This window comes from Euprymna scolopes, chromosome 20 (genome assembly GCF_053919585.1).
Source record: "Euprymna scolopes isolate OS-2025 chromosome 20, ASM5391958v1, whole genome shotgun sequence".
In the NCBI taxonomy this organism is placed as follows: domain Eukaryota; kingdom Metazoa; phylum Mollusca; class Cephalopoda; order Sepiida; family Sepiolidae; genus Euprymna; species Euprymna scolopes.
The window spans coordinates 1138145-1150633 of NC_136501.1; the positions used below are offsets into that span (position 1 = coordinate 1138145).

Here is a 12489-nt window from a genome sequence, read left to right on the forward strand (position 1 = left end):
AGTCAAACTTGACCTCATTAAGTCATTAAAACGTGCACCTGCCAAATCCAAGTAATTAAATAAATTTAAACGTGTTTCCGTTAGCATCTCGCAGTGGCCCAATGGTTAAAACCGTCTCACTCTTTTTTTTTCACACTTTAATTTACAACTTTGCCTCAACGGTCCTCATACTTACCTACCAAAAGATTTTTTTATTTTACCCCCCCCCCCGGGAGTTTTCACACACACCTCCAAACACCCGGGCGACGCCGGGTACCCCTCGCTAGTATTAAATAAAAGTTCAAATTCAAGCTTTTTTTTTTTTTTAATTTAATTTCATTTATTTTGAAATAAAACAATCGTACTTTAATTGCCATGTAAGAAAATGATGGGTGAAATTTACAAAGGAGGGGACACATTAGCCCAGCACTTGTCTAGATTTACCTCGGATTGTTGCATTATTGGTACATTGATTACCTCACTTGGAAGTCTATTCCAAAGTTCACGGATTCTGATTGAGAAAGCGGTCCTCTTCCAATCAAAATAGGTCGTGAAACAGTTTCCTGCAATGTCCACGTTGACCTCTTTCTGATGCAGGGGCGAATAGTAGGTCCTGAGGTATATCATAATGATCATTAAGGAGATTGTAAACCCAAATCAGATCACCGCATAATCGTCGGCGCTCAAGTGAGAAAAGACTAAGCTTTTGGAGACATTTATCCTTGGACAGACTTGACAGACCCTGCACTCTTTGCACCCTGCACAAGCTTCATTAATATTCATTCCTTTTTCTTCTTTGCTTGCACACAAAGTTTACATTACATAATTAGTTACCTCCCTGCATGCATCACCTAATCAGCACACTCTCCCTACCTACCGTGCTTTGGCATCTTATTATCTAATTTATAAAACTCTGTTCGTCTGTCTGTCTCCATATTTTCAAACTCGATCTCTTCTGAAACTAAAAGTCGCAGAGCGGCGCTAGGGGCCTCAAATGATTGAATTTTTTTCTTCTATGGGTTTTTAGCCGATTAAAATAGTTTTTAAGGGATTAAAAAAGGGTAAAAATTGTAAAAATCATTATACATTTGTACATTCATCTTAGTTTATTTTTAATCAGTTCATATGCATGTCACGTAGGTACAGTGGTAACGTCACCAGCTCTGAATGCTACAGTTTTGGTTTTGGTTTCGATTCTAGCTGATGGCACCCAAATACTTTTTTTTATTTTTTAAATTACGACTCTATAATAATATATATGAAATCTGGACAAATAAAAATATATTTAAACGTATTTTATGACCGGGCAAAGCCCCCCCCCCTACTAGTCTAATATATACAAGGAACTATGTCTGTATGTTAATATTTTTTTTAACTTTTGAAATCACGACTCTATAATAATATATACTAAATCTAGACAAAATAAAATATCATATTTAAGCGTATTTTATGCCCAGGCAAAGTCCAGCACTAATTATTTATAAATGTAAGTAAATGAAGAAACTCATAATTATTTATGCGATTTAAAATGAAAATAAATGCAACATTCGATTGGGACATTGATACAGCTGATATTAAAAAAAAAAAATGACTGGTGAGCTTAAACTAATCTGTAACAGTCATAAATAAGAAATAATTTTCTCAGACAAATAAATATTCCTGTTGGTTGATTTAGCTTCTCACTGATCAATCGGCTTGCAAGATTTCATCTGTCTCTGAAGGGAGTTCTTCAGTTCCTTTTGGAATCATGGTCAGAGAACAGAAAGAACTCTGGCAGCAACAAAGAAAGATCTCTCTCTCCATCTCTCTCTCTCTCTCTCCATCTCTCCCCCCCCCCCTCTCTCTCTCTCTCTCTCTCTCTCTCTCTCTCTAATAAATAGAAGTGCATCTCACTTTTCTTTCTATTATGCGATGGAAACAGGGTTTTATTAATTATGTACGGCAGATTAAGACACAACCAATGCACGACAACTGCTCCTGCGTATTCTCTATTTGTGTGATATTTAAGGACGTCTTTGGAGCAACCTAGGATTCTTATGTCAAGAACAATAAGAAATAACCGAGTTTAATTTAGATGCACTGGCATGCTGCTTTTTTTTGCTAAAAATTTTTGTAAAAAAATAAACAATTTTTTTCAGACTGACGAGGGAATTAAAGAATTTGTGGATATATTTATTTAAATATTTTTAAAATAATTTCTTTATATTATATATTAAATAATTTGTTGATATTATATATTAAATAATTTGTTTATATAATATATTAAATAATTTGTTTATATTATATATTAAATAATTTGTTTATATTATATATTAAATAATTTGTTGATATTATATATTAAATAATTTGTTAATATTATATATGAAATAATTTGTTTATATTATATATATAATTTGTTGTTATTATATATTAAATAATTTGTTGATATTATATATTAAATAATCAGTTTATATTATATATTAAATAATCTGTTTGTATCATATATTAAATAATGTGTTGATATTATATATTAAATAATTTGTTGATATTATATATATAATTTGTTGATATTATATATAAAATAATCTGTTTATATTATATATATAATTTGTTGTATTGTATATATAATTTGTTGATATTATATATTATATAATCTGTTTATATTATATATATAATATTTTGATATTATATATGAAATAATTTGTTTATATTATATATATAATTTGGTGATATTATATATTAAATAATTTGTTAATATTATATATTTAATAATTTGTTGATATTATATATATATATAATTTATTGATATTATATATTAAATAATTTGTTAATATTATATATATAATTTTTTGATATTACATACTAAATAATTTGTTAATATTATATATTAAATAATTTTTTTATATTATATATATAATTTGTTGATATTATATATTAAATAATTTGTTAATATTACATATTAAATAATCTGTTTATATTATATATATAATTTTTTGATATTATATATTAAATAATCTGTTTATATAATATATAATGTTTTGATTTTATATATTAAATAATTTGTTTATATAATATATATAATTTGTTGATATTATATATTAAATAATTTGTTAATAATATATATGAAATAATTTGTTTGTATTATATATATAATTTGTTGTTATTATATATTAAATAATTTGTTGATATTATATATTAAATAATTTGTTGATATTATATATTAAATAATTTGTTGATATTATATATTAAATAATCTGTTGATATTATATATTAAATAATCTGTTTATATTATATATTAAATAATTTGTTGATATTATATATATTAAATAATGTGTTAACATTATATATTAAATAATTTGTTGATATTATATATATATAATTTGTTTATATTATATATTAAATAATTTATTGGTATTATATATTAAATAATCTGTTTCTATTATATATTAAATAATTTGTTTATATTATATATTAAATAATTTGTTGATATTATATATTAAATAATCTGTTTATATTATATATTAAATAATTTGTTGATATATTCATTGTCATTTTTTTTAACATTTACTCATAAAAACTGATTACTATTAAAACAATTAATAAACATTTTCGATATTAAAACGTAAACAAACAGTTTTTATTTATTTATTTATTTGCGGACTGTTATCCTCATCTTCATAGTTGCTGCTGTTTCACCACATTTCGGCCAACTTATCCTCTGGTCTTCTTCAGGTGTGTAATCGCAACAAGATACGGATGCTGAGTCTTGTAATTGTATCTTAGGTAATTACTGTCTTCCATAGTTGTTGTTGTCTCACCAGGTTTTGGCCAACTAATCCTCTGGCTGGCTTTGGGTAGGATTGAAACCGCTATCTTCAGACCTGCTCACCTGGAATCATAGAGATTCAATGCCACTACACACTGCGCCACGGGTTCTGAAAGGCGACCAAGGTTGGATTATTTGGTCTTATAAATACAAGTTTTTGTCCTTATCTGGTCTTCTATTGTCGGATGTACTTATGGTATTATATTTTATTTTTTATTGGAATCCTTTGGAATGAGTCATTTGTATATTTATTTATTTATTTATTTATTGATTTACAGACTGTTATCTTCATCTTCATAGTTGTTGTTTCACCAACTGTAAATAAATAATATATGAATATTTTTTTTTCTTTTAATTTGAGGAAACAGTTTTTTCTGTTCGTGTCTGACTCGTAATTTTTTTAAATATTCTCCCAAAGTATGAAAAAATAAAACATGTTTGTTTTTTACAAAGATTTTCAGGGAAAAAAACACACACACAAAAAAAAAAGAAAAAACAACGGGAGCAATTTGTCGTGCCTAATTTGTCGCACCTAAATTTTGTTGTGCCTAAATATCACATAAATAAAGAATCAGCAGGAACAGTTGTCATACATCTGTCTTGCCTTAATTTGCCGTCCATAAATAATAAAACAGATGGAAACCTGATAAAAAAAAGGTAATTATGCAGTATGAGGACCTTGTTATTGTTGGAATCGTCATAGCGGTTTACGGCAAATGCTGGGTGGTGTCAAATGAAAGTTTCATGATTCTTTCTTTTTTTCACACGAATGCAGGCCGATTTTTTTCATGGAAAATATATTATTTCTGTCATTACAAAGCTAATTCAATGAAATATTAATTGAAAAATAAAAAAAATATTCTTCAATAATTATTGTACAATTTATACGAAACTTTTAAAAAATAAAAATTTAAAAAAAAAAAAGTGTAAAATAAGCTTCATGAATAAATATTTACTTTTTGAATAACAAACAACTGAAAGTAAAAAAAAAAGATGTTTAAAAAAAAATTTTATATGATAGGACGATACCATAGTTCTTATCGCCTCTGTTCTGTCTTGAAAGACAATGGATATCCTCTGTACAATGGTAGCTGCACATGTAACTGTGAAGCAAGAATCGCATAATCTCCAACCACACCTCTCCAGAATTGATAGTGCGTGATTCCAGTGAAAGAGAGAAGTCCAGGACAACTGGAAGCAATGCCGAGATAAGCAGAGAATATATACAGCACCTGATGTTCCCAAATGGTCACCCATTTAGTATTGACCAGACTCAACGTCACTTAACTTCGTTGATCTAGCGAAAGCGGTTTATCAATGTGATTATACCATACATCACCATGGTCCTTATACTGCATGAGTACCGGTCATCATTCACCCATGCATGAAGTAGTTGCCACATCTGGGTTGGTGTATCTACCACTAGCCTCTCCCCCTTGGATAGGGTCCAAAAACATCTTCAATCTAATAGGTCCCACTTTGTCGACTAATCTCCAACCCCCATTCTAGTACCGCAGTGTTGCATCCCTGTGCCTGTTTTACAAGTATTGTAATAGAATGTGCTATGATGAACTCGTTGCATAGTTGTGCCTCCTCAATATATCTCCGACAAACCCACTTAGCAACAAAATCACACCCCTTCGCTGTTGAGGTCCCTAAAAGTCAGAAAGCTTTCTATTCTAATAGTTTCTTTCTTCCAACAGCTAGACTTTGGAATTCCCTTCCCGCTACCTGCTTCTCTGACTGTATTGGTCTGCAGAAGTTTAAATGTAATGTAAACCAACATCTTGTTAATCATTCCTAGGCATGGTCTCAATTAGTAGCCCCTTATGTCCAAGTGCTGATACACTTTGTTTAGGGTGAACGGGAGTAAGAAAAAAAAAAGTCAAAATGAAAAGTTCTTACTTGCTGATTGAGAAACTCTTCTTTGTCTTTCATTTTTGTTTTGAAGTCCACAAGTTCAGCTTGCAGTTCGTCAAACAAACGCCTTTCTTCACTGGTCATCGTGTCATGTTCACTGCTTTCAGACGGAGCATAAACCACACGCTTTTCAAATGCTTTCTGTTTCTCCTGAACAAAAAACAACAATCTTATTATAACAGAGATTGTGTGTCTGTCACAATTCACAATGATTCTACAGCATAATTTCACTTTTTTTTTTTAATCTATTATATAAAGCACAGTTGTTAGTGTATGTGTTCAGTTAAAACTTTAAAACTACTAAACAAACACCCACAAAGTTGGTATTTTCTTGATTGGCAGTACCTAAGATGATTAATATAAAAAATTTATTAAAAAAATATCCATTCTTTGACCTTAAACAGGCGCAAATTTTATTTCCCAGCCATTTGATGTACTAGCTAAAAGGAAAGTAACTTTGACTTTTTTCTAAGAATTATTTCTCTTATGCCGACTTATTCCTCAATTAATTCATAAAAGTGTATGTGTGCATATGCGTATGTCCAGGGAGAAAAATGAGCTGGGCAGAAACGAAAAAGGGAGTATGGGGAGAGAGAGGGAGAAAGAGAAAGAGACATGGAAGTTTTTATAGAAATATGTTATACTTTTGCTCCGGGCAATGCTGGTTATCTCTGCTCACCTATTATATAACGGACAAACGTATGTATTATGTGTGTACGCATGTCGTGTTAAAACTTGAAAAATATTTAACACTATCCCACAAATTTAGTATTTTTTTAAATCAGCATAACTTAAGAAAAATTATAACACTATTGCATGCATTGGACAGAACCAGATTATCTTGCTTACTAACTGAGGGTCAGGTATAGTTGGGAGTGTGTGATACTTGTCAAAAAGTCTCATATGCCCAGAGAAATGATAAAATATGTTCTTATTGAGATATCGTAGGGAAAATTAATTTCTCAACCAAGTAAAATAGACATTTGGCGACATAGAGTTTGCCAGACGGACACGAAAATATCGATGGTTGGGTATTTGTGTCTTATGTCAAACAAGAGACAGCATTGGAGGTGATCACTAAAATAATTTGGATGACAAAAGAAAATATAAGGTTTAGGAGACAGAGAAAAGAAGTTCAAAAGAAGAAAGGCTAATCTCTGAATGCCGGGGGGGGGGAATATTAGTTATTTGCCGTTTGCATAAAAACCTTTTGTTTAGCAGAGAAGAAGAGATTTGCTCGTTATCCTCGACACGGTTACACGTCAGCTTTTGGGCTGGTAAAGGAATAATTCAACTCCCAATGTTTGACAACGACCAACTAATCAGAGAGACCCGTCCAGAAAAGTCACAGGTCAGCTAACGTATTACAAGTATTGCGACCCAGACTTAGGGTTGTGCATGTTTTATGTGCTCAGAGCATCAGAGCGGTAATTCTATGTACCAGTGAGTGTCTGGTCTCATTTTGAAGGATCCGTCACTAGACAAAGATAAGAGTGTAGCCACTGAAACTTATTTGAGTTGGTGCACATTGTGCTTGCGTGTGATCAGGCCCGTGCAACAACTCTCTCGGCTTGGTTACAAAATAAAATAATATCTAAAAATTTTTAAAAAATTCATTTTTTGGGGTTAAATGGTTATTTATATCATTTAATCTTATCAAGACGTACAAAAACCTTTTAATATTATCATGTCAATGAAAGTAATTCTGATTTTTTTTTTTTCACAGTTATTCCTCTTATGCTGATTTGAGTTATGTGTGTGTACATGTCCACAAAGAGGAATAGGCTTAATGAAGAAGAAAAAAGATGGTCTGTAGGCGGGAGGAACGGTGAGGGGGAAAGAGAGATAGAAGATATGTTACACTTTTGCTTTGGGCAATGCCGAGTAACCATGCAAGTCTAAAATAAATCAGAATTATTTAGTTTTTGTTTTTTTTTGTTTTGGGTTTATTTTTCAAATATTTTAACTTGTGAATAATAAACCATGCGTTTAAACTGTTATGGTTTTTTAAATGATGTCTGATATATGTCATGATGATATGGTACACATTCTTTTTAGCTTACATCATAATGTGTGTGTGTGTGTGTGTGTGTGTGTGTGTGTGTACGTGTGTACGTGTGTACGTGTGTGTGTGTGTGTGTACGTGCCAAACGTGATATTAGATTGGTGCAAAAACAATATCGTTTTCTCACATATGTTACTTTTATATATGATTTCTGAAGTAATTCATTGATATATATAGCAGTGTTATATATCATTTTGAAGCGCGTTTTTCGCGCTATTGAATCGTGTTATTCGTTACCGTTCTCAATCTCTTCATTCATTTTTTTTGCAGGCTTTTCGACAGCATGGACAAAATTCAAATCTGCATGATTTTCTTATTCCAGTTCAAACTAGGTCGAAAAGCTACCGAGACAGCTAATGATGCGTTTGGCCAAGGAACCATTAACGAACGTGTGGCACAACAGTGGTCCAAGAAATTTCACAACGGTGACGAGAGCCTCAAAGATGAAAACAGTCGCAGCCAGCCGACTGCGGTTGACAACGAACATTTGAAAGCCTTAATTGGAGCCGATCCTCGCAAAACCATGGGAAATTACTGTTGAACTCGAGGTCGACCACTCAACAGTCGTTCACGATTTAAAGCAAATCGGAAAGTCCAAAAAGTTGGATAAATGGATGTTGCATGAATTGAACGATAATAAAAAAAAATCGTCGTTTTGAGGTGTCTTCTACACTCCTTCTGTGCAATTTAAACGACCCATTTCTCAAGCAGATTGTGACGTGTGATGAGACGTGGATCGTCTGCAACAACCGGTGACATTTGGCACAGTGGTTTGATGCAGGAAAAGTTCAACAACACTTCCTGAAGCCGAAATTGCACCAAAAAAAGGTTATGGTGACTGGTGGTCTGCGACCAGTCTCATCCATCACAGTTTCTTGAATCCGGGTGAAACAATTACGTCGGAAAAGTTCTGCCAACAAATAGACGAAATGCACCAGAATCTCCAACATATGTGATTGGTCAATATGAAGGAACCAATTCTCCTCCATGACAACGCTCGCCCGCATGTTACTCAACTGACCCTGCGGAAGCTGAAAGAATTGGCCTATGAGGTCCTGCCTCGTCCGCCATATTCACCGAACCTCTTGCCCACCGATTATCACTTTTTAAAGCATCTCGACAACTTCCTGCGTAAAAAATGCTTCAAAAGCTGAGATGATGCCGAATCGGCCTTCAATGACTTCATCGCTTCCAGAACTCCAGATTTCTATGCTAATGGGATAAACTTGTTTCACGTTGGCAAAAAAGTGTCGATTCTTCATTTCGATCAATACAGTTTATTATGAAAGAAGTTATGATCTTTTGAAGTTGAACGTCAAAAACGACATTATTTTTGCACCAACCAAATAGAAGAAACACACACACACACAATTGGATATTAAATAAAAAAAGGACAAAATTCTGACCATTTTAAGTTGGGCTTTTGTTTCTTCTAATGATTTTCGCAACTCTTTTATTTCCTCTTGAAGTAATGTCTTCTCTTTGTTATTGAGCAACTGTGCTTCAGCAATCTGTTTCTGAAAAAATAAAAAAATCTTAAATTTATAATTTGTTCGTTTTCTGCAGTAATGTTTTGTTAGCAAAATACTAGCAGTATTTATAGTAATTGTAATGGTAGTAATAATAACAGAAGTAATAATAATAGTAATAGTAGTAGTAATAATAATTATAGTAGTAGTAGTAGATATCATCATCATCATCATCATCATGACTTTTATGTTTGTTCTACCTGTTTTGCACGCCATTGCTTAATCCTCTTGTTAACTCAACCTAGAAAAAAAAAAACTTGTACAAAATCAAATGTTTTACCTATGACCAAATTCTGTTGACTTTTTACTTGTTATTTACTTCCCAAAAATGTCCTATTGTTATATCGCAGATCCATATTTACATGAATAAACCAGAAACCAGCAGGAGCAGCGACAGTGATAACAATGGCGACGCTAAGACAAAGCCTGTTCGTCGATACAACGCAAATTAACACACTAAACACAAATGACAACTTCAAATCCCATATCTTCATGTACACACATCAACGGAATAACTCGCACCTCACTTCAACAAAGAAAACCGCCAGAGGAAGCCGTACATTAAAAGAAACCCCAAAATACAAGACACAAACATCACAGCAAACGCAACTCCGGCACCATATAAACACGAATAATTATCTTTTAAAAGACTGCAACAGCACAACATACACTAGAACACATTCATAACTTTCTTAGCTTAAAATTGATATAATACATGTATACAAACACCAAACAGACGACTTCCTACAATACATTAAAACACACAAAAAAACACAAATAAAGAAGCGAAAACGATGACCAACGATAAAAGCCGCCTTTTGTCCACTACTACGTCTGTATCGCAAGTATAAAAATGACAGCTTTTTCGACAAGCGGGCAGATCGACCCCTACGTGGCAAGCTGTGAATCTCGCTAAACCCTAGCCAACGAAACCAGCTATTGAAATTACTGCGCCACAGCCGCCGCCATCTCACTCGTGATTCTGGACAGCAGGTCTTGAAGATTACCTCTCTTCCGCCACCGCCGTCGCCAGATCACCATAGCTCACCAGCCAGCGAGGTTTGCTTGCCTATAGCAGGAGCCACTGTCACTAACTCTCTACAGCGACACCTGCTATTAGGATTACTCCTATCATCGCCGCCACCGCACACGTATTCCAGACGCCAGAACACACAAGCCAGGTTCCTGCCATGGTCGCCCCTCACCCCAGCCTGACAGTAATTTAAACGTCGCTGATTTCATATCAACACCCGACCAGCATTCCTATCGACACCCCGCCACCGATGCCGAAATTATCCTGGCACACCAACAGTTCGTTTCATGATTGTTTTAACTTTAAATAAAATGTGTAAACTCAACCTTTTCGTTTGCCATTTTATTGCTTCCATACGCTCATTTTCTAATATAACACTATCAATACCCTTTTTTACTATTATTCTTAAATTCATCCGATTTAAATGTGTCTACGCTATTGTTGCTGCTAGTCTTAGTCGGCAATTTGCTCCATTTGTAACGGGATCCCAGGCGATGCCAGGTATCCTGTTCGGTTAGATGAAGATGGGAGAGGATGAGGTATGGTTACGGGCGGCATGCTGACACTTGGTCAAGGAAAAACAGATGTTTATGAGATTTCTGTCTACTAGAGAAGAAATAGTATCTTTTTCAATGAAAACAAAATCTGATAGTAGGATTCGTTGGAACAAGAGATTGTTTTTCTAGTTGGATTTGGTAAAAAATGAATTTTAACTACTAATTGAGTGAGACATGTACAATGACTTGGGTTCAAAATGCCTGCTTTGGTGTCTGGGAGATGTGTCATTTGGGTCCACCTGTTGTATTTAACTACCAGACCACCAAACCAGTGATAAGTTAGTTGGACAGATAAATAAATTGAACCTAGGGAGAGATATGGTCATGAAAGAGGAAGAAGAGGGTCACAAGAAAACAGAAAATGAAAAGAATAAAATAAGGGGATAGAGAAAGGAGTTCACGAGAAAAGAAAAAGAATAAGATAATGGGATAGAGAAAAAAAAGAGGTTCAGAGGGGGGAAGAGGCCAGTTTTATAAAAACGATTGCCTTTTTAAAGTTAGGGTCTTTTTACTGGCTGGCATCGAGACGTCCACATCGCTCTCGCCCCGCCTGGGGGGGGGGCGAAACCCTCATAAGAGCTAAGTCGAAAAGATCTTGTTCTTAGCTGGGAAATTAATTAGAGGAAGCTCGGATCAAAGAACTCGACTTTAAACAAGTGTAAAATGATTTATGAATAATTATAATGAGTTTTTCTTTGTTTCTCGATTGCCGGCTTGAATGAAGATGCAGTTTATTTCAGGTATGCCCTGACGCCAGATGATGAAGGAGACAGACTGGATCCAGCACGAAGCCAGAGTGACGGCTGAAGTGGACGATGTTGCCACACGGACTTAGGGTCATGCATATTTCGCGTGCCCTGCGCAGCAGAAAGAAATTTTCCAGTGGCCAGTGAGAGTCTGGTTACCCTTGAGGGGTCCACCACTAGATAAGTAAGAATGTAGCCCTGCTGGGTTGCATCTGTGGTCCTGTGAGCTGGGAGCGACGAACACGGCCAGAAGTACATCACAAGTATGCTTCCGTGAACCAGGATAGCGACGGATGCGGCCCGGCCCTCGGAGAACAGAGGGTATTAGGGTTATACATTAATATGTTATGCTATTAGTCAAAAAATCCATTTCTTTTATGGAAATCGATCCAAACAAGTTATGAAGCCACTTGACGTAAGGAGCTAACAGGAACGAAAGATGATTGTTGCAAAAACGTAAGATGCCTATTGACCTTAGTCTTGAAATCCCCGAGGTTATAGGTAGGAAGAAAACAGTCGGCAGAAAGAATGTTTCACAAGTTTTTAGAAATTAGTTTGTAAGTTTGTAAATTTTTTGTTCGAAATTTGCTTTGACAGGAAATGTCGAGATCAAAGAGAAATATTTTTAAAATATCTACCATATAGATTCCATTGTTTTTAAAGTTTCTATTAAATCGCCTCTCATTCTTCTTTGGGGTAAAGTAGTTAATCCTAATAAAAAATATACTGTTCTGTAAGGTCGCGATTCGCGACTGATCATAACGCTTCCACCCACGCAAGACGTAATGATGAACTGTCTTATTTTCCTCCGAGCCAGTTTCTTTTATCCGTCTCAAATCTCACCCGGTCACGTGG

General features: G+C 34.1%; 1 protein-coding gene across 5 annotated transcripts in view; it reads right to left on the bottom strand.

Moving 5' to 3' along the window:
• The window catches only part of LOC145241281 (uncharacterized), a 292029-nt gene that overhangs the window by 149748 nt on the left and 129792 nt on the right, over nt 1-12489 (bottom strand). For all 5 annotated transcript variants that reach the window (XM_080104025.1, XM_080104023.1, XM_080104024.1 and 2 more), the window contains exons 19-20: nt 9176-9286; nt 5690-5854 (exon numbers count right to left, since the gene is read on the bottom strand). In XM_080104025.1, the coding sequence (XP_079960151.1) occupies nt 5690-5854; nt 9176-9286 (276 nt within the window). The remainder of the gene's footprint in view (nt 1-5689; nt 5855-9175; nt 9287-12489) is intronic.